General features: G+C 57.1%; 1 protein-coding gene across 4 annotated transcripts in view; it reads left to right on the top strand.

Moving 5' to 3' along the window:
- Positions 1-21,135, top strand: part of FMNL1 (formin like 1) — a 26,419-nt gene extending 5,284 nt beyond the window's left edge. Inside the window, exons 2-28 of one of the 4 annotated variants that reach the window (XM_025279933.3) lie at positions 4,125-4,208; positions 5,689-5,802; positions 6,527-6,600; positions 6,970-7,053; positions 7,386-7,523; positions 7,857-7,874; positions 10,212-10,320; positions 11,041-11,117; positions 11,310-11,403; positions 12,330-12,404; positions 12,720-12,830; positions 13,799-13,948; positions 14,531-14,632; positions 14,802-15,054; positions 15,270-15,614; positions 15,808-15,932; positions 16,580-16,782; positions 17,240-17,474; positions 17,636-17,704; positions 18,547-18,627; positions 18,716-18,845; positions 18,981-19,144; positions 19,397-19,498; positions 19,646-19,741; positions 20,015-20,135; positions 20,305-20,403; positions 20,652-21,135. In XM_025279933.3, the coding sequence (XP_025135718.1) occupies positions 4,125-4,208; positions 5,689-5,802; positions 6,527-6,600; positions 6,970-7,053; positions 7,386-7,523; positions 7,857-7,874; positions 10,212-10,320; positions 11,041-11,117; positions 11,310-11,403; positions 12,330-12,404; positions 12,720-12,830; positions 13,799-13,948; positions 14,531-14,632; positions 14,802-15,054; positions 15,270-15,614; positions 15,808-15,932; positions 16,580-16,782; positions 17,240-17,474; positions 17,636-17,704; positions 18,547-18,627; positions 18,716-18,845; positions 18,981-19,144; positions 19,397-19,498; positions 19,646-19,741; positions 20,015-20,135; positions 20,305-20,396 (3,246 nt within the window). In that variant the 3' untranslated portion in view covers positions 20,397-20,403; positions 20,652-21,135. The remainder of the gene's footprint in view (positions 1-4,124; positions 4,209-5,688; positions 5,803-6,526; positions 6,601-6,969; positions 7,054-7,385; positions 7,524-7,856; positions 7,875-10,211; positions 10,321-11,040; positions 11,118-11,309; positions 11,404-12,329; positions 12,405-12,719; positions 12,831-13,798; positions 13,949-14,530; positions 14,633-14,801; positions 15,055-15,269; positions 15,615-15,807; positions 15,933-16,579; positions 16,783-17,239; positions 17,475-17,635; positions 17,705-18,546; positions 18,628-18,715; positions 18,846-18,980; positions 19,145-19,396; positions 19,499-19,645; positions 19,742-20,014; positions 20,136-20,304; positions 20,404-20,651) is intronic. The other 3 variants (XM_025279936.3, XM_025279932.3, XM_025279934.3) reach the window with 3 other exon arrangements.

The raw sequence follows: 21,135 nt of genomic DNA, 5'->3' as shown, positions 1-21,135 counted from the left end.
ATGGAAAACCTGGATGAACTTTTTGTCCAACCTGATTCTTTGTAGGCTTGTTGTTGAGATATAAGTCACATGGCATAGGGTGAACGTTGGGAAGGAATATTCATTATTATTATTTTTTTAATTGGAGTATGAGTGCTTTGCTATGCTATGCTAAGTCACTTCAGTCGTGTCCGACTCTGTGCGACCCCATAGACAGCAGCCCACCAGGCTCCCCCGTCCCTGGGATTCTCCAGGCAAGAACACTGGAGTGGGTCCATATTAATTATTGTTGTCATCACCGTTGTTAGCCTCCTACCAGCTTGGATGATAAGGGCGGTGCCTGCTGCCCTGGCTTCTACCCTGCTTGCCCTTGGTCCTGCCATGGGGACCCTTCAACCCCGATGGAAGAAGCTGTTAGCTTTGTGGGGTTCTCAGCACCTGATTCTAAGGCCAGGTCACCCCACATCCTCCTCTACATCTTGGATTGCTTATAAGAGCCCTAGAAAATCTATGTACCAGAATTTTGAAAAGTGGATAAAATCGATTGTTTCTGGAGCTGCACTGAAGAGCTCTAAGACCAAGGTTGAGACTACATAGAGGGGGTCTTAGAAGATGGATAGGGAAGTGGGGACTTGCTTCTGGATCCCATCAGGCTGTGGAATCCCTGTAGGGCTGGTCTGAGAATTTGGGCTGGTGCCCAAGTTCAAGGGCATCCTGGGGCTTGAAGGGCTAGAAGTCCTAGGGAAAGGGTGGGCAGGTGTGTCGGGACAGAGTCTCAGCTCAAACTGAAAGTGAAACCGGAGGGTGTGGCTGTGTCCAGATGTAGCTGGAGCCCCTTCAGTTTCCAGGGACACCTGCCAAGATGTCAGGGGGGCGGAGGGGGGGACGGCTTGCAAGGGGCTGGTCTTGAGTGTGCAAGGCTGGAGGCCCCTCTGACACCCAGAGAGGGGAGCAGGGAGGAGGCAGAGTGATCCCCCGTACATTCTAATGGCAGCTTCTTCTCTCAATCAGGGTCACAGTCACGCCCTGAGAGATGAGTCGCCCTCACAGCATGAAGGGCAGCGGGGGAGGGGGCTGAAGGCTCAGTTCATTTTTTTTGGCCGAGCTTTGGAGACAGGTCTGCTTTATCCGGCTCTTTTCACAAACTTCTGTCCGCCACACATCCCTCGCCTTGGGGGCTTCAGTGGACTCCCCCAGCCTGTGACGTGTCTCTTCATTGTGGTTTGCCCCTGAAGAGTATTGTTACATCAAAGCATGGCTCCTCACTGGGCGGTCCTGGGAGCCCTGAGTCTGAGGCAGAAAGGAAATGTGCTCATTTTATGGAAGAGGAAAGTGAGGCTGAAGGAGGCAGAGAAGTAGTTAGGCTAGGTGGGTCCCCTGAATCCAGCTCAGGTCCTCCACGTCACAGCCGCCTCCCCCTCCTCCCCTTGCAGGAGGTGGGTGTCTCCCACACACACAGACACCTGGACTTCACGGTCCTCTCCTATCTCATTTGAGCACCGTCAGCCAACCTCCTGCTTGTGTCCCAGCCCCCAGCCCCCGGGTGCTGCCTCCTCACTAAGGGCCCCAAGTCTGGTGGTCTGTGGATGTTACCAGGGTGGCCTCACCCCACTCAGAGCGAGTGGCATCACCTGTCCCTCTCCTGCTCCCCAGGGGACCTGTCTTTTTTGGTGGGCACCTCCAAGGAACAGCTGCTAATTAGCACTCAGCGCTGTCAGAGCTATTTCTGATTTCCGAGCCTAAATTTAGCCCGTCTGGCAGGCTGGAATGCAGGCCTGGGGCCCTGAGGAGGCCCAGGTGGGGAAGGGGCAAAGGGGTGCCCTCCCCTCCACCACCACTGGACAGGCGTGCTGGCCAGCAGAGGCCTCCCCCTCCCCAGTAATAGCCATGGGGTGGAAGTGGGGGGGTGGACCTGGGCGCTGGTTCCCAGTCAGTTGGGGCTCAAAGCCAGCCTGGCTCCCCTTGTCCTGGCTTCCTAACCTTGGGGAGGTCATCAGCCTGTGCTTGAACCTGTAGTGTATGGGTGACGGTGAGGCCAGTAATGGTGGGGATGGGGGGAGGTGGCCCTCTGTGAGCAGGGCTGGTCAGCCCTCAGGCAAAGCTGACATCACAATTGTTGGAGTCATTATGAGGATTAGTTGCTGCCTCTAGAAGTATGGCTGGGGCCACTCTAGGAGCCAGCAAGTCCCCAGGGTGGGAGAGGGCCCCGAAGACCCCTATCAGGAAGCAGCGATCCCCTCTAAGGCTAAGCTGCTGAGCCCTCCCCCACTCCTCTGCACCCTTCCCCTTCCCCCTCCAACTCCTTCCTCTGTGCTGCCCACCAGTCCAGGTTCCCTGATGTTGCCTGCCTTCTTCTCTCTGCTTCCTCCTCCTGCCCAGTCTTGGCTCCCCCACCCCCTCCACCTCAGCCCTGCCCCACCCTGGGTCTCTGTAGGGTGGAAGGATGGATCAGGAGAGCCCAGGGAGAAAGAGACAGGGACAGAGACAGAGGATGGCCCCACGGAGGACTTGCAGCCAATAGGACCCTGCTCTGGGCTCCAGGGCCCCTTCCTGGGCTGTCCCTTCCAGAGGGCAGGAGCGGTCCAGGCCCTTGGCGCCAGGTTGGGGGAGGGTGACAGATGAGACTGAGGCAGTTTCCTCAATCCAGGCTCACTTTCGCAACGGGGGAGAGGGATGACGTAGTCCCATCCCCAGACTCCCGCTCGGGGAGGGGGCCTGGTGGGCAGGCTGTTTCACCTCTCAAGTAGGGCCCTAGCCGGAAAACTTGGGCAACCAGGGGCCGAGGGCACCCAGCTTCCTGTTGTCTGGGGCTGACCGAAAGCTGTGATTTTGGGGGTGAGATCTGGCCAGAGCCCCAGAATTAGACGCAGAACCCCAGAGAGGAAGCTGGCTGAGAAGCCTCGGGTGTGGGTGTGGCCCCGTCTCTGCTCCAGCTGTGGCCTCCGCTCAGGGCCACGTGACCGAGGATGTGTAGTCTGAGCCATCAGCGTGGACGGTGGGGGGGTGGGGGTGGGTCCTCCATCCTGGGCTGGGTCTCTCCAGGGTTCCCACATCTCCACTCAGATTCTGAGCTCCTTGAGGGCCAGAACTGTTTTTGGGACCTGACACCTAGTAAACCCTCAATAAACCTGAGTTTTACTGAAATGAGGTGAACTGGCATCATGTCCTGGTTCTATTAGGGGGACACTCGAAGTCCGGGGAGGTGGGGTGCCCAGGAAGACCCTGGTGTTGGTGGCACCTGGTGATTCCATAGCCCTAGGTGGGACCCTAAGCTTGTCTGTCGGGAGAGGCTTGGCAGCCACCTTGTAGCCTTGTCATCTGTGGCTGGGGGAGGAGGGCCCAGGCAGAGCAACGCTGACCTTTCTTAATTCTGGAGGGGAGTCCCAGCCTGGGCCACCAGAGCCACAGACCCAGCGCGCTGCCTGCTCTCCCCGGTTCCTGTGACAGAGTGGCCTTCCCCTGGAATCTCCCTGGGCCCTGCAGCGGTGATCACCTGCTCGGAACTCCCTGCCTGTCTGACCTCATCCCCCTCGGCCTGTCCCCAACTCCTTCTGTCCCGAAGTGATGAGGCAGGAGGGGGCTGGGAAGGGCTGGGGGCTGTTGGGGGCTGTCCTGTAAGAGGCTTTGTGGTGCTCGTGAGACACAGGCACCCTGAGCTGGGACCAAACACATGTGGTGTCTGCTAGCACATGGGAATGGAGCATGGCGCACGCCTGGCCATACTTGGGCTTGAATGAAAACGGGTCCCTGTTAGCTTCCCACCCAAATGGGAGAAGAGATGATACGCGCTTATCACACATGGGGAAATGAGCCCAGAGGGGCCTGAGATCCCCAGAAATCAGGCTGAGAACCCATGCTCCTGCTTCCATGCCAGGGGTGACAGACAGAGCCCAGGCCTCAGAGTCAGGCAGGCTCAGATTCAAATCCCAGTGTCACTTTCCAGCTGTCGGGCCTTTGGAGAAGTGTTCCATGACTGGGCCTCGGTGTTCTCCTTGGCTAATGCTCCTTATCTCCAGGGGTGCGATGGGGACAGGGACCCGTAGGGAGCTGGCCTCTAGGGGGTCCCCTGAAGATGCCCAGACTCCCCTCCTCTGAATGTTGGATCCCCAGACTCAGACTCTTTACCTGGTTGTCTTCCTCCCCAGAACTGCATGAACTTGCCCCCGGACAAGGTCCAGCTGCTGAGCCAGTATGACAACGAGAAGAAGTGGGAGCTCATATGTGACCAGGTGGGCACAGGCCCCGCCCGTCATCTGGTGCCCTGCCCTCCAGGCTGGGACGGGCAGGGAAGGGACACTGCCACGCTGCCACGGGGCCACGACTCTGCCCTGGGGCCAGCATAGCATCTGGGAGGGTGCTGAGGGCGTATGCTGGACTCTGAAATCCCCTTCTCTTGGGCATGAGCCTCCCCAGTGACCTGATGAGACATGAACCGGGCTGGGTCTGCCCTCTGAAGAGCTGGGGCAGGGGCTGGCCCAGGGCACTGGCCAGTGCAGCTCTGGGAGCCCAGAGGAGCAGCCTCTGGGCTGGGAAAGAGCAGGTGCAGTTCCAGGGTTGGACATCTTTGTTCCACCCCCTGAGGGGTAGGGAGGAGGGTCAGGAATCCCTGTCCTCCTTTGACCTTGGGTCCAGAGGACCTGCAGTCAATCAAGCCCCTTCCAAAGTCAGCCAGCTCCCAGATGACAGAGCAGGGACCAGAGCCGTTGGCTCCTGGTGCTCAGTCAGGTGTCTGGGTTTGCTGCCTTCTTGGCTCATGCTGGCTGCCCCGGCCCTCTGGCTGTGGGGCCGCTGTCCATGGTAGCAGCGAGGACCCCTCTTGTACAGCCAGGGCAGGGTGGGGCCTGGCTGCTGCTGTGATTCAGCAAGGGAGGGAGGCTGGGGGTTGGGGAGTTGGGGAACAGGGAGCCTCCCCTGGGAGCCAGGGCTGGGCCTTTGGCTCCAGCTAATGGACTGGGATGGGAGGAGCTGGCAGGGCAGGAGTCTGGGAGGTGAGGATGGGGAGCTGCCTCTGGAGGTTTCGGGGCTGGGGTAGGGGTCTTTGTTCTTTGGCATCTCAGGTTGGGCACATAAAGGCCTGGGAGAAGTGAGAGGTTGACGGTGGTGGTGGGCATATCTGAGGCGTCTGGGTTGGGAAGGGAGGGAGCTCCTTTGGGCAGGGGGCTCTGGTGTGGCCTCCACCTCTTGTCTGAGTGGCTCCTAGAGCCCTCGGTGGGGCTGCTGGGTTGAGCACTGGACACTCGCACACAGAGGTCCCTACAGGACAGCTGGGGCAGAGCCCTGGGGCAGGGAACCCCAGCCTGCCAGGTGCTGCCCCTCCTTAGGGCCCTCTAGATTGTTCTTCTGCTTTGTAATCCCAGCTCTGGGCCGGGGTGAGGCCCAGGGAGGGCAGTGGGCTGCGAGGGTGCCACCTACTGGCCTGCCTGAGTCTCCCTTGCCAGGGTAGGGTGTGTGGTAGGACTGATCCCTCCACACTCTACCCAGGCTGTGACCATGAAGGGAAGGGATGGTCTGGCCAAGGACCAGGGATCTCTTAAAGTGACCCGGTGGATTGTTTGGGTCTGTGCCTTTGATATTTGAGGTGGGGGGGGAGGTTTAAGACAGCCTGGGACCTTGGATCCGAGCTGAGAAAGAGGCTCTGGGACAAGGGCTGGCCATTTGCCCTGTGGTGGCCCTGGTTGGTACCCTGTACATCCCACTCCATCTCTACAGGAGCGGTTTCAAGTCAAGAACCCCCCAGCAGCCTATATCCAGAAGCTGAAGAGCTACCTGGAAACCGGTGGGGTCAGCCGAAAAGTAGCAGCAGACTGGATGCCCAACCTCGGGGTATTTGTCCCCCTCTTTCTCTCTGTCCCTTTCCCCCACACTTTGCAAGCCCTGGGGCAGCTGGAGGAACTGTGCGTGTGAACTCTTCTGCAGGCCTGTGTGGGTACACGGATGAGGGTGTGTATGCAAGTGCCCTGGGTGTCCACTTTTATGGGTTCCTCTGCAGTTCCTGTTTGTGCTCTGATGTATACACTTGTATGTATTTGTGTAGTGTATATGTACACGTGTGCACACTATGTGTGCAGGCATGGATGTGTGTGTGTGTATTATGTGTGCCCTTTTGTGTCCACATATGGATGTATGTGTATCGAGTCCTTAAACAGGGGTGTGTGTGTGTGTGTGTGTACCTCGTGTGTCTGTATGTGGATTTGTATCTTATGTCTGTGTACTCCCTGTACTTGTGTATGGATGTGCACTTGTGCGTGGGTATCCAGGGTGTTCATGTTTGAATGTGTGCGTATCCTTTGTCCGCATGTGTGTGTGTGTGTGTGTGTAAGGAGGCATTGGTGTGCCTCTTTTGTGTCTGCACATGGCCGTGTGGCGTACACCCTGTGTGTGTGTGTAGGGGGAGTATGTGTGGCCTGAGAATGCTTATTCTGCCAGGCAGTTGTATGGAGGTGGTGGGGGCGGCTGAGCGTGAAAGGCCAGTTGTGGGGGGCGGGCAGGCCCTGTTGGCTGAGGCCCGGGCCCCACCCACCAGAGTCCCCCTGTGTTTGGCTCCCAGTTTAAGAGGCGAGTTCAGGAGTCCACGCAGGTGCTCCGGGAATTGGAGATCTCTCTGAGGACCAACCACATTGGGTGAGTGAGGGCTTGGATTTCTGTGGGGAGGATATGGGAGGGAGAGACCTCTGCCAGCAGGGAGCTCCTGGGGGCCCCTTACTATCCTCCCCATGCCCACTCCAGGCTGTGCCTGTGAGCCCCCCTCCAGGATGGGGGTCCAGAACAGCTTCCCTGCCTCCTCTCCTGCCCACCCTTGGCTGGTCCCTTGAGGCGTGCCTGGGCCGTGGGTCCTGTCCAAGTCCTAGCATCCTCCCGTGGTGTCACCGGGTCTTCTGAGGTGGGGGCTGGTTGCTGTCTTCCGGGGAAAGGGCCCTGGGGCCCCTTGCTGTGCCCACTCGGGTTGGCACCCCCTCCTGGCCGACCCTCAGGGAGCCCTGTGTCCTGCAGATGGGTGCAGGAGTTCCTCAACGAGGAGAACCGTGGCCTGGATGTGCTGCTTGATTACCTGGCCTTCGCACAGTGCTCCGTCGCGTAAGCCGGCCCCGCCCTGATGCCTTCCCTCAGAGTCCACACCTTCCTGCCTCTCGCCCACTCCTTGGCCACTTCCAGACAGCACGGACTGGGCCCAGTCTGGAGCCGTGCAGTGGACCCTGAGCAAGGCCCCTTCCTGAAGGCCCACTGTGAACGGGGAGGGACGGGGCCTGAGATGGCCAGCTGGGACCTACTAGGGCCAGCCCTGCGTCAAGAACACACGCTGTTGCTCCTCCAGCCCCTAGTCTCTCCTGCAGTCTCCCCCGGTGCCCCCCACCCCTCTCTTAAGGGCCCTGGTGGGCTGGCCTCCATCTACACTCTAACCCCCGCAGGTACAATATGGAGACCACAGACAACGGGGCCCCAGGCTCCGAGAAGAGCAAGCAGCTGGAGCAGTCGGTGGAAGATCTGAGCAAGGGTCCGCCCTCATCCTTGCCGCCCCCGCCCAAGAGTCGCCACCTGACCATCAAGTAAGTGGGCCCCCCGCCCCCCTCACCCGCCCCCGCCTCGGCTGGGGTGGCAGGGGGCGGGGTGAATGGAGATTTCACCCCTGACCGCTGTACTCAGCCTGCTCCGCTGTACTCCACCTGGGCCCCGGGGGTGGTGGGAGGACTGCCTGGCATCGGGGATCAGAGTAAGGGCCTCACACAGGGCTCAGGAGATGGGTGTTTCAAGAAGCCTTTGGGGTGAGCACTTAGAGGCTGGAATTTGAGGGGGGGTCTGGGATAAGGAGGGGGTTTCTGGGTCAGGGGGATCCCTCTTGTATTCATCTAACCCCCTGTTTTCTCCCATGCGGCCTCCAGGTGCCCCCCTTCTCCCCGGTACGTAGCTGCCTAGGGGCTGGTGCATGCCTGGTCAGCTCCCAGGGTGGTGGGATTGGGTGAGGTGTTCAACTCAGGTGACACCCCTGGATTCAGCTGCTTCAGATACATCAGCCTACCCTAACTTAAGACATCCAGCTGGGAGGGCAGGAGAGGGGAGATGGCCCTGAACCCTCGTGTGGACCCCGGGTGCCTCCCTTCCCTCTCTGGGACAGGAAACCAACTTCGTCTTAAGACCCAAACTCTCACAATATATTTCTTTCTTTCTTCTTCTTCTTTTTAAAAATTTTTATTTATTTGGCTGTGGCAGGTCTTAGTTATAGCATGTGGGATCTAGTTCCCTGACCAGGAGTTGAACCTGGGCCCCTTGCATTAGGAACACAGAGTCTCAACCACTGGACCAGCAAGGAAGTCCACCCCTGCTCCCCAATTTTTTATTTTTAATAGCTTTTATTTATTTATTTTTGGCTGTGCTGGGTCTTTGTTGCTGCATGGGCTTTTCTCTGGTTGATGAGAATTGGTGCTATTCTTTGCTGCAGTGTGGGGTTCTCATTGCAGTGGCGTCTCTTGTTGCAGAGCACGGACTCTGGGGCTCTTGGGCTCAGTAGTTGTTGACTCCTGGGCTCTAGAGCACAGGTTCAATAGTTGTAGCACTGTGGCTTAGTTGCTCCATAGCACATGGGATCTTCCCAGACCAGAGATCGAACTCAAGTCTCCTTTGTCTCTTGCATTGGCAGGCAGATGATTCTTTACCACTGAGCCACTAGGGAAGCCCTCCCCAATTTCTTTGTTCATTCATTCATTCAACTAACATTTTTTTAGCATTTACTATGTACCAGGCATGGTGGGAGGTGCTCAGGTGACAGATGACACTGCCCTTGGGAGCCTTCCATCTAGTAGGGGACAGTGTGTGATAGGCTGTCATGGAGGTAGGACTGTGAACTCTAAGTAGGGACGTGGCCACTGCCTGGGCCATGAGGAAGGCATCCCAGAAGAGATGACACTGGAACTGTGTCTTGCAGGCTTTCCAGGCAGTGGTGGGCATGGGGAAGGGGATTCCAGGCAGAAGGAATAGCATGAGCAAAGACTCAGAGGCATTTGAGCGGTGACGGGAATGTGGCAGGCAGAGGGAGGAGTGGGGTCTCCCAGATGTTGGAAATGGGATAGAATTGTCCTGAGGACCCAATGTGGAAGTTTGGTGGTTGTGACAAGGGAAAAAAATTGCCTATCTTTTATCAAAGAAATCAGTGAGCACATTCATATAGCACTTATTTTGTGCCAGGCACTGTTCTAAACTCATTTCATAGACCCAATAACCTTATCAGGAAGGTGCTGTTATTACTATTATTATTTTACAAAAGAGGAAACAGGCCCAGGGAGATTAAGTAATTTACCTTGCAAACCCTGAGCTGGGATTTGACTCAAGACAGTCTGAATTCGCAAGATGGAAGATAAACCCTTTGTGGCTATGAGCGCCACCTTGTGGAGATCATTTTCATTGCCGTTTACAAGCTTTGGAGGTCTTTGCCTTCTATAAGCTCTCCATAGAATCCCAGGGACGGGGGAGCCTGGTGGGCTGCCGTCTATGGGGTCGCACAGAGTCGGACACGACTGACGCGACTTAGCAGCAGCAGCGGGGTCTGTTGGGAAAGGAGGCTTCAGGGCTCTAGGTCCCTTACCACCAAAACAGCTTCACAGATTTCTCTGAAGATTTTCTGCTAACAACAGTTTGAAGATTTAGATTAAGTAATAAATTTTAAAATGTAACTTTTGAGCACCTGAAGGTAGAGGAAAGCCACTTTAAAATTTTCTTTAGATAGAATTTACAGGTAATCTCGGAGAAGGCAATGGCAACCCACTCCAGTACTCTTGCCTGGAAAATCCCATGGATGGAGGAGCCTGGTAGGCTGCAGTCCATGGGGTTGCTAAGAGTTGGATATGACTGAACAACTTCACTTTCACTTTTCACTTTCATGCATTGGAGGAGGAAATGGCAACCCACTCCAGTGTTCTTGCCTGGAGAATCCCAGGGACGGCGGGGCCTGTGGGCTGCCATCTATGGGGTCACACAGAGTTGGACACGACTGAAGTGACTTAGTAGTAGTAGTATGATACAGCAACTCTTTTTAATGCCACCAAGTCACTGTTAGGAGTCTATTTCCCTGACTCTCCCCTTAAACTGCCCCCAAAATACCAAGCACCAGGCCTAAGGACTGAGGAGGACTTCCTGCCTTCAGCCAGCCTCTTTGGTTGGGTGGGCAGGAAGCCATCTGAGTGGTGGGGGAACAGGAAGGGTTTGGGATTCTGACCCTTGCTGCCTCCTCCCCACCCACCCAGGTTGACCCCGGCTCACAGCAAGAAAGCCCTGAGGAATTCCCGCATCGTCAGCCAGAAGGACGACGTCCACGTCTGTATCATGTGTCTGCGTGCCATCATGAACTACCAGGTTGGCCAGCAGGCCTGGGGCATGGGCACTGACTGTCCTCCCTGGGGACTGCCTAAACTGCTGGGGTTCTGGAACCAACTGTCCCCCACCCTGCCCCCAGTAGAATCCTGGGGATGGGCTGTTAGCTTGAGTCTTAAGAGGAGAAGCACAGATTTCTGTCGCCTCTTAGCCAGGTCGCCTAGAATACCCTGGACATGGCTAGGGCTGTGGACATACCCTACATGGGGGCATAGGCACCCCCATCAAGAAAGGCTAGACATCCGCGGGAGAGCAGCGTCTGGGTTATTTCGTTTGGAGGGGTGATTGGTGAACCGAGTCCTTCCTCACTCAGCGGGCCTCTCAGGACTCACTGTGTCCAAGATGCTGAGTCTTGACACTGGGTTTTGAACAGACAAAGGTATTTTAAAAAAGGGGCCAGGCTTTGGCTGCCACTGAAGAGGCTGTGGTTGGATATAAAGAACTTCCTGGGAATTCCCTGATGCTTCAGTGGTTAGGAATCCATGCTCTTAGTTCTGGGGCCCCAGGTTCCATCCCTGGTCAGGAAACCAAGATCCTACAAACCACCGGCACAGGCAAAAAAAAAAAAAAACAACAAAGAACTTCCTAGGGCACTGAGATACCTGGATGGCATGGCGCTCACCATGCCAGAGGCACGGGACAGGAGGGTGCTGGCAGTCCTTGGGGTCTGCCCAGAGGAGCTGAACTCTCCTTTCTTCCTAGTCTGGCTTCAGCCTCGTCATGAACCACCCAGCCTGTGTCAATGAGATTGCTCTGAGTCTCAACAACAAGAACCCCAGGTGAGGTCCCGGCCCCTAATCTTTCTCCGTGTCTAGATTCTCCTCCTACTTAACCCCTTGCCTACTCAGTCCCCCAGTTCTCAGGACCACTACCCATCAGCTTCCCTGTCCTCCTCCCTAGCCAGGCCCATGTCCACCTTTGCTGTGGGGCCTGCCTGTTCTCCAGGGACCACCTGCCTCTTCTCTCCCCAGAACCAAGGCTCTGGTGTTGGAGCTGCTGGCGGCTGTTTGCCTGGTGCGAGGAGGACACGATATCATCCTTTCCGCCTTTGACAACTTCAAGGAGGTAATGGAGCCCCCACCTAACATGTACTTGCCTGGAGCCCTGTTGCTGGCAGGTATAGCCTCTGCTGGGGGCAGCTAGAGATGCTGGGTAGGTTTTGGGGGGGGAATGCTGGGTAGGTATTTGGGGGGGATGCTGGGTAGGTATTTGGGGGGGTGGTTTCCTCATCTAAAGGGAAGGTACAGGGTCACACAGGGGCACTGTCCAGGGTGACAGGGACAATTACGGGGACTTGCTGAACCTCTGACCTTCAGTTTTGCCAGATCCAAACTGGCCTTGATCCATACATCTCAGAGTCACTGACTCTGGTTAACAGGCTCATGAGAAGTAACTGCATGAGAGTATGATGCATAAGGCAGCATATGGTCATGCATTCCTTGAATGGATATTTATTGAGGGCCCGCTATGTGTCAGGCACAGAGTGGGCAGTTGGGGTACATCAGTGAGCAAAAGAAACAAAGGAGGCAGGGGAAGACAGATACAATAAATAAGCAAATTATACAGTGTCAGAGAATGATAAATATTCTGGGGGAAAAAAGCCAGGGAGGCTGTAGAGGGAGGGGGAACTGGGAGGTTGCCGGGTAGTCAGGGAAGCCTCATGGAGAAGGTGAGATGTGAGCAAAGCTGGGAGGGGAGTGAGGGATTTGTGTGGTGGCTGTCTTCAGTAAGAGCTCATCAGGCAGGTGGAATAGCAAGTGCAAAGGCCCTGAGGTAGGAATGTTCTAGGATGCCAGAGTGGCCAGAATGGAGTCAGTGTTGGGGAGGGCTGTGAGAGATCAAGAGGGGTGAGAGGTTTTGAGAAGAAGGACGTGGCCTGACTTAGATTTAATCTGAGAGGAGCCCATAGAGGCATAAGGGGGTGGGCAGCTGGAAGACGGCTTAGGTGGTATGTCCCTGGGACCTCAGTGACAGCCATTCCTCCCACCCAGGTATGTGGAGAGCAGCACCGCTTTGAAAAGCTAATGGAGTATTTCCGGAACGAGGACAGCAACATCGACTTCATGGTGAGCTCAGGCCTGGGCTGGGCTACCCTCGGGTGCCAGGAGCAACTAAGAGCCTGGGATCTGGGATCTGGGCTAAGCTCCTGCCAAGTATGAGGACTGAGTGGTTGGTGGAGGAGGGGTGGATGTCAGCAAGAGGGAGGCTGGGAGGAAGGGGTGTGAGGGAAAATACGTATGGGACACAGCCTGATTAGTGGGGTGAGAAATAGAGCAAGGGTGGGGGACTTGGGGATAAATTAGGGGGTGGAAGTCACTGAGAACCCCCCACCAAGAGGATCATAGACCTGCTCACTGCCCCCCCCACCCCCACCCCCGCAGGTGGCCTGCATGCAGTTCATCAACATTGTGGTACATTCAGTGGAGAACATGAACTTCCGTGTCTTCCTGCAATATGAGTTCACGCACCTGGGCCTGGACCTGTACTTGGAGGTTAGCCCTGCACCCCCACCCCAACCCCAACCCCAGGACTTAACCACTTGCCTGCTGCAGAGTATGCCTCAGTGGTTAGCATCTGTAAAATAGGAGAACCACAGAAATAATAAAGACTATAAATGTGTAGGGAGGTTCCTGCTGCAAAATAGGCACCCAGATCACGGAGCGGTTGTTGTCGGCTCTAGAACAGGCTCTGGGAGGCCCTGGGTCTGGCTCTGGGACACAATGGGGAGCACAGAGTCTGAGCCAAAGCAGGAACTGGCTCTTGCTGTATGGGTCTGGGTCATGGGAGAGTTCCTTGCTCTGGGGAAGGTGGGCAGAGGGGCTTGGTACTTCCTGGTTTGGCCTGAGCAGACAAGCTGTAGCTTTCTTCTGATTTCTTTGTGAGGCTTCCCAAGATGAGCAGGGCCTTTGGAACTGGATTTTTGAAACCCAGAATCAACAAAAAGTGAAAAGCAGGCGAGGGTGATATGTCCATTCCATGGAATATTATTCAGCCACAAAAAAGAACAAAGTACTGATACATGGTACAGTAGGGATGGGCCTTGAAAACTTTATGCTATTATGCTCAGTGAAAGAAGCCAGACACAAAAGCCATATAGTGTATGATTCCCTAAAATGAAATGTCTGTAATAGGTAAGTCCAGTAGCGATAGATTGGTGGTTGCCTAGAAGAGGAGAGGATGGGGGAGTGGCTGCTAATGGGGATAAGGTTTCTTTTGGGGGTGATGTTCTGGAATGAGGTAGTGGTGAAGGTTTGCACGACATTGTGAATATACTAAAAACTATTGTACACTTTAAAAGAGTGAATTTTATGGTATATAAATTATATCTCAATTTAAAAAAAAAACCCCAAAGTGGGCTACGGCTCAGGCCCCTTTGTCTTGGCTCTGGTGGTAATGGGGAGGGGTATTGGAAAGATTCCTCACACCAGGCCTTACCCTGCACCTTCCATCTGCGGGACAGAGGCTTCGGCTCACAGAGAGCGACAAGCTGCAGGTGCAGATTCAGGCCTACCTGGACAACATCTTTGATGTGGGTGCGCTGCTGGAGGACACTGAGACCAAGAATGCTGTGCTGGAGCACATGGAGGAGCTGCAGGAGCAGGTGGCCCTGGTGAGAGCTGCCCCTGAACCGGCAGAGAGCAGGCCCACAGAGCCCCCCACGCTGATATCAGGCACCGGTTCTAGGTGTGAATGGGGGCCCCCTGAGTTTGACCTGAATCCTTTGGGTGTCTCTCTCAATGAATGTTCATTGAGCTCCTCCCCTGGGTTTGACCTGAATCTTTTGGGTGCCTCGGCACGACTGGAGCGACTTAGCAGCAGCAGCAGCAGCTGAATGAATGTTCATTGAGCTCCTTCCCTGGGCTGGACCTCTGAGGAAGGCAGGTCCCCTCTCCTCCAGGGGCTCAGACAGCAGGCCCTGATTTGGGTGGAGCTGGGTGCCTGGGGCCCCCTGCCAGCCCAGTCTCCTCTCCATCTCCCTCCTCCATCAGTGGTGTCTTGGCTCCCCCTCCTGAGAGAACTTTAGTGCTCTCAGGACTTCCCCTACTTGGGTTCAAGTGCCAGGCTCCCCCAGGGCTAAGCACATCCGGAAGCCTCCCCCAGCCCTGCAGGCAGGCATGCCTGGTGCCACCCCCTCAGCGGCCGTGCCAGTGCCCGGCTGCGGGTGGGAGCTCACCATGTGCTGGTGCCACAGCTCACAGAGCGGCTTCGGGACGCGGAGAACGAATCCATGGCCAAGATCGCGGAGCTGGAGAAGCAGCTAAGCCAGGCCCGAAAGGAGTTGGAGACCCTGCGGGTGAGGTCGCGGGGAAGTGGGTTGGGCGGGAACAAGGGGTGGGCCGGACTCCCAAGAACAGACCATCTGGGGGCTTCTAGGCTTGACACGTCCCTCCACCCCGGCAAGAGAATGGGGGCTCCGTGCCAGGCTTGCCGGTGGTTCCTAACCCCTCCCCCGGGGCTCGCAGGAGCGCTTCAGCGAGTCGACCCCATTGGGCACCTCCAGACGTCCCTCTGAGCCCGAGAAAGTGCCTGCCCCTGCCCCGGCGCGGCCGTCGGCCCTAGAGCTGAAGGTGGAGGAGCTGGAGGAGAAGGGGTTAATCCGTATCCTGAGGGGGCCCGGGGATGCTGTCTCCATCGAGATTCTCCCGGTCGCTGTGGCAACTCCGAGCGGCAGTGATGCCCCGACTCCGGGGGCGCCTACCGGCTCCCCCAGCCCAGGTGTGCAGGAGCTTCAGGCTGGCGGGGAAGGCGAGTAGGAAAGGGGGGCTGCAGGGGAAGCCTGGGGACGTCTCAGGCCGGGAGAGGTGGAAGAAATAGGTTTTGGTTGCGGGCGTGGCTCAGGTGCGGATGGGCCGCGGGGGGCCCAGTGCGCATGCGCAGGGCGGGGAGGTGAAATTGATACCACCTTCTTCCCGCTCGGTCCCCGGTTCTAGCCTCGGAACTCCCACCTGTAGCAGAGCCGGCTCCTGGAGCAGCAGAGCCGGCCCCTGGAGCGGCACCGCCGCCGCCCCCGCCACCTCCACCCCCACCGCCACTGCTCCCACTGCCTGGTGTCCCCTCCCAGCAGGAAGCCCCACCCCTGGCTCCCCCTCTGGCCCCGCCCCTCCCAGGCAGCCCCGAGCCCCCGCCCCCGCCGCCGCTGCCAGGCGACCAGCCGCCCCCGCCCCCGCCGCCCCCGCCGCCTCCCGGCGCGGACGGGCAGGTTCCTCCGCCGCCCCCGCCGCCTCCGGGAGGTCCCACTGATGCTCAAGCAGGGCCTGACTCAGAGATGGGCCCAGGTGAGTGGACTGCCCAGGGCAGAGGAGCAAGGGAAGGGAGGATAGAGGGAGGGGCTCTGGTTTCACTGTCCTCCAGGACCTTCTGTCTGTGGGCCTCCGGCTTGCCTTGTCTGTCCTCGTTGGACCCGGTAGGGTTCCTTCCAGCCGTCCCACCACCTACTGTCCCAGTGATCACTCACTCCCTCTGTCTCAGGAGTGAAGGCCAAGAAACCCATCCAGACCAAGTTCAGAATGCCACTCTTAAACTGGGTAGCCCTGAAACCCAACCAGATCACAGGCACTGTCTTCACTGAGCTCAATGATGAGAAGGTGCTACAGGTGAGTGTGGCTCTGCCTTGCTGCCAGTGTGGGCACCGGAGGAGGAAGGGACCTTCCTGGATCATGCTGGGCATGGGGGGTGGTCACCTCCTCTACCCATTTTACAGAGAAGGGCATGGAGGCCCAGGAATGGGGGTTAAACCAAACTGGTTTAGTGCATCTAGTAGGCAGTGTGTCCTGATTCCCCTGGAGACTTTCCCTGCATCCCTGTAGAGGGGCTCAACCTCCCCTAAGCCTGGCCTCTCCTCCTCTCAGGCGCCTTGCTCACCACCTTCCCTCAGACACCCAGGGCCTCACTTTCAGTTTTCTAAAAGGGATGTGTTCTGTTGCCTCCAGGCTGTTGCTCATGCTGTCCCTCTGCCTGGAATGTCCTTTTTCTCTTTTTAACCCTGGCGAGTTGAGCTCTTCCTTCAGCTGAAACAGCTTAGAGTCTAGGTCCCCTGGGTGGGGTGCTGCTCTTGCTTCATCTGCTTCCCCCATTTCCTCCATCAAGGCCTGTGATCAGGTCGAGTACTGACTGTTTTGTCTCTCTGCTGATGGTTTGGTCAGGGCTGGGTAGATGGCTCTAGCACAGAGCACAGTGTTCATCCAGGATGGCACCAGACTCCGGCCCCACCCAGCGCCACCTCCTCTCCCTGCATCCCTAGGAGCTGGACATGAGTGACTTCGAGGAGCAGTTCAAGACTAAGTCCCAAGGTCCCAGCGTAGACCTTAGTGCTCTCAAGAGTAAGGCAGCCCAGAAGGCCCCCAGCAAAGCCACGCTCATCGAGGCCAACCGGGCCAAGAACCTGGCCATCACTCTGCGCAAGGGCAACCTGGGGGCAGATCGCATCTGCCAGGCCATCGAGACGTGAGTGCCTCTGCCCTGGGCTTGTGGGCAGCCCAGCCCCTCGCTAGGACGGGGTTGTTGGGCAGATCCTAGTAAAAGAGTCCAGCTATGGGACAGTATCTATCAAGTTTCATACCAACGCTGGTCAGAGGGTAGAGGAGGAAACTGTGTTCCCAATTTCAGGTTAAGAAAACTGAGGTCATACTGTGATTCCATGCCCAGATGGAGATGTTCCTTTTGTCTTCTTGCTTCCTTGCACTCAGGCTCAGGCATTTACAGCTTGGGTATCTCACTGATATATGTCTGGGATTCTAGGCTTCCTAGCTTCCAACTTCCTCTGACTCTTATCTCTTATTCTCTTAAGCTGTTGGTAACAGCAAATACTTAAGTTCATTTATTTGATCAAGTGATGGGGTAGGGGTAGTCCTGCTCTCAAGAACTGGTGGGTGTGGAGTGATGCCGACCCCTCCCCTCACAGGTATGACCTGCAGACCCTTGGCCTGGACTTCTTGGAGCTGCTGACCCGCTTCCTGCCCACAGAGTATGAGCGCAGCCTCATCACTCGTTTCGAGCGGGAGCAGCGACCAATAGAGGAGCTGTCAGAGGAGGACCGCTTCATGCTGCGCTTCAGCCGCATCCCCCGCCTGCCCGAGCGCATGAACACACTCACCTTCCTGGGCAACTTCCCAGACACTGCCCAGATGCTCATGCCGGTGTGCGCGGGCTGGCAGGGTGGTGTGGCCTGGGCTGGGATGGGGGAGGAGGCAGTTGGCAGCCTGGACTCCGAGAAGGCATCTGAGAGTTCTAGAGCCTCCTACCAGCTTCCCCCTTGCTCCTGCCCCAACTTACCATGCCTCCCCCATCCCTCCCCCAGCAACTGAATGCCATCATTGCGGCCTCAATGTCCATCAAGTCCTCGGACAAACTCCGCCAGATCCTGGAGGTGAGACCCTAGGGCAAGGGCCTAGGAGGCAAGAGACCACCCATGATGGCTTGTGTGTTCTGGGTTGTGTGAGAGGGAGACCCAGGCCCTGCCCTGTGACCCTGGGCTGCACCCACTGTAGGGTTCTCACTTCTCACTTTTGGTGGTCATGGCGGTCACAGTAGCTTTGTTGTTGTTGATTTTGTTGTCGTTTGTGTTTACATAGTTTTTGGTGGTGCTGCGTCCAGGCTCAGGACGACAATGCTAAGGTGGGGTTGAGGGCCACATTCCAACAGCCCACCTCACACCCTGCCTGAGGGTTCATTAGCAGAGCCTCTATTGTCTGAGAACCAATAGAAATGGCTGAGAGGGGCATTGACCCCACAGCCTCAGATGAGGTGTGAGCAGCACAGACTTGAGTAGGAATAGGTGGCTAGGTGGTAAAGAATCTGCCTGCCAATGCAGAAAACGCAAGAGACGTGGGTTTGATCCCTGAGTCAGGAAGATCCCCTGGAGTAGGAAATGGCAACCTGCTCCAATGTTCTTGCCTGGGAAAATTCCATGGGCAGAGGAGCCTGGGGGGTTATAGTCCATGGGGTCGAAAAGAGTCAGACATGACTGAGTGACCAAGCACAGCACAGCAGATGACCAAATTGGGTGTGCCATGGTGTTAGCTGTGCACATGTGTTAAACACGTGTATATGTGCGTCACGGACCTGAGGCGTCCATGCAGGAGTGTGGTGGCTGCTGAGTGGCTTGTTCCTAGTCCCCTTGTCTTCTTGTGTAATTTATACTTTAGGGGGTTTCCTCAGCCCCGGCACCTGGCTGAGCTCCCCACCACCCACCTGTCCCACCTCTTGCAGATTGTCCTGGCTTTTGGCAACTACATGAACAGCAGCAAGCGTGGAGCAGCCTATGGCTTCCGGCTTCAGAGTCTGGATGCGGTAAGGAAGCGGGGAAGGAGGGGGCCCCCTGACCTGCAGGATGGGGGATGGCTGGGGGTATGTGGCTTACAGCAGGTCCTCACTGCAGCTGTTGGAGATGAAGTCGACTGACCGCAAGCAGACGCTGCTGCATTACCTGGTGAAAGTCATTGCTGAAAAGTACCCACAGCTCACAGGTTTCCACAGCGACCTGCACTTTCTGGACAAGGCTGGCTCAGGTATGGGTGGGGGGTGGGGTTCAGCCCTGGGGATGGATACAGGTTGGGAGAGAGCCAGGGGAGCTCAGGACATAATGGGACGGGAATGCTGCCTCTCTGATTCTTTGCTTCTCTACTGTCCCACCTCCCACTCAGTGTCCCTGGACAGCGTGCTGGGGGATGTCCGCTCCCTGCAGCGAGGCCTGGAGTTGACCCAGCGGGAGTTTGTGAGGCAGGATGACTGCGTGGTGCTCAAGGAATTCCTGAGGGTCAACTCACCTGTCATGGATAAACTGCTGGCAGACAGCAAGACAGCTCAGGTGGGCTGGGGCTGGCCCCCGGCCAGGGAGGCAGGGAGGCTGCGGTAGGGGCGAAGGACCACCTAGGTAGGGTTGTGTAGCCAAGGCCTGGAGCCCTGTGACCCGGCAAGAACACCTTAGGGGATGGCACAGGAGGTGGCAGCCACCTGCCTGGAGGAGGAGAGATGAAGTGGCCAGTGTCCTAGCAGGTAGAGAGCAATGGTCAGGGCCTGAGGGGTCTGGGCTGGTGAGGCTGACAGCCTGTGCCCGCAGGAAGCCTACGAGTCTGTGGTGGAGTACTTCGGAGAGAACCCCAAGACCACATCCCCCTCCATGTTCTTCTCCCTCTTTAGTCGCTTCATCAAAGCCTATAAGGTATGTTTGTTTGATGGGCAGGCTGGGACCCATGCGGGGCATTGCAGCCTCTCCACATGGGCAGTGGGAGGGGTGGGGGCTATTTCTGCTGGGGGTGGGCTGGGGAAGGGATGACTCCCCTCATGCAGACCCACCTTGGCTCCTCAGAAAGCTGAGCAGGAGGTGGAACAGTGGAAGAAGGAAGCAGCTGCCCAGGAGGCAGGCACCGACACTGTGGGGAAAGGGGTGCCCCAAGCACCCAAGGTAGGCAACTATTGTTGAACTTGGTACTGGGATTCAGCAATGCTGATGCTCGGTATCTTCATCCCAAAGATCTGGTCCTCCTCTGCATCCTCGTTTTTATGGACTGACCCTGCCCAAGGCCAGGATGCCTCTGTAGCCTGTGGTGGGGAATGGGTTCCTTTTCCTCATGCCAGCTGTTATTGTGGGGGACCAGGCAGGTGGTTTAGGGTTTAGTGGCACAGGGGGACAGAGGATCCTGGAGCTGGAGTTATATACCCTCGCCCTGCCCCCCAGTCCCCTCCCAAGGTCCGGCGGCAACAGATGGACCTCATCTCTGAGCTAAAACGGAAGCAGCAGAAAGAGCCACTCATCTATGAGAGTGACCGTGATGGGGCCATTGAAGATATCATCACAGGTGGGGGCTTGGCAGGCGCTGTCCTGTCCTGGGTCTGTCCTACACTGTGTTCCATCCACCCCCCAACCCTGGGGGGGTCAGGATCTGTCTGCCTCACTGCCTCGTTGCTACTTTTTCTGTCTTTTTCCCTTTTTCCTTTCTCTCCTGGCTCCTTCCTTCCAACCCTCAGTGCTCAAGACGGTGCCCTTCACTGCTCGCACCGGCAAGAGGACGTCCAGGCTCCTCTATGAGGCCAGCCTGGGAGAGGAGATCCCCCTCTAGCCCCCAGGTACCCACCAGCCTGGCCTCGGATCCCAGTGGCTGCTCACAGCCCTGCGGGCTCCTGGGGGGTCTGAATTATGCTGCCCTCCCCTGGGCCAGGCACCGGGCTGGGGTGTGTTGGAAGGAGGTCTGATAAACAAACAGGCTCCCTCTCACGTGCACACAACCTGGAGGGGTGAGGCCTGTGCCCTGGAGTGGTGTCCCAAGCCTGGGCAGACCCCCTGAAAAGTAAATGTCTCTCCTCTCCACCGCCAGATCTACGGAACCAGCCCTACATCCGCGCAGACACAGGCCGGCGTAGCGCTCGTCGGCGCCCACCGGGACCCCCGCTGCAGGTCACTTCCGACCTCTCGCTGTAGTCACTATTTCTGCAGATGGACTGCGAGGCCTGGGAGCCGGGGGCGGGGAGGGGCAATCCGGGACTCAAGGAAGGTGGGACTCAGCTCGGCTGGGCCGGGCAGCCTCCTTCACCAAGGTCCCCATCCCTGGGCGCCCCTCGAACGGGCAGGGACACCCCTCATCTTGCCACAGGGGGAGGATCTCTGGCCCCTCCCCCCAAATGCTGCTTGCAGCACCCCTCTTCCCCCAACAGCCATATTTAGCCTCAGGGGGAGCCCAGCCTGTAACTTATGTAAAGGGTAACCTCGCTCCCCTTCCACTCTGCCCACCCCGACCCAGCTCCGAGGACTCTCCATGGACCTTATTTTTATACAAGATTAATAAAGACGTTTGCAAAAGA

The sequence above is a fragment of the Bubalus bubalis genome, chromosome 3, assembly GCF_019923935.1.
Source record: "Bubalus bubalis isolate 160015118507 breed Murrah chromosome 3, NDDB_SH_1, whole genome shotgun sequence".
Lineage (NCBI taxonomy): Eukaryota > Metazoa > Chordata > Mammalia > Artiodactyla > Bovidae > Bubalus > Bubalus bubalis.
The sequence above is the reverse complement of the archived record's forward strand: the minus strand, read 5'-3'. Positions and strand labels throughout refer to the sequence as shown.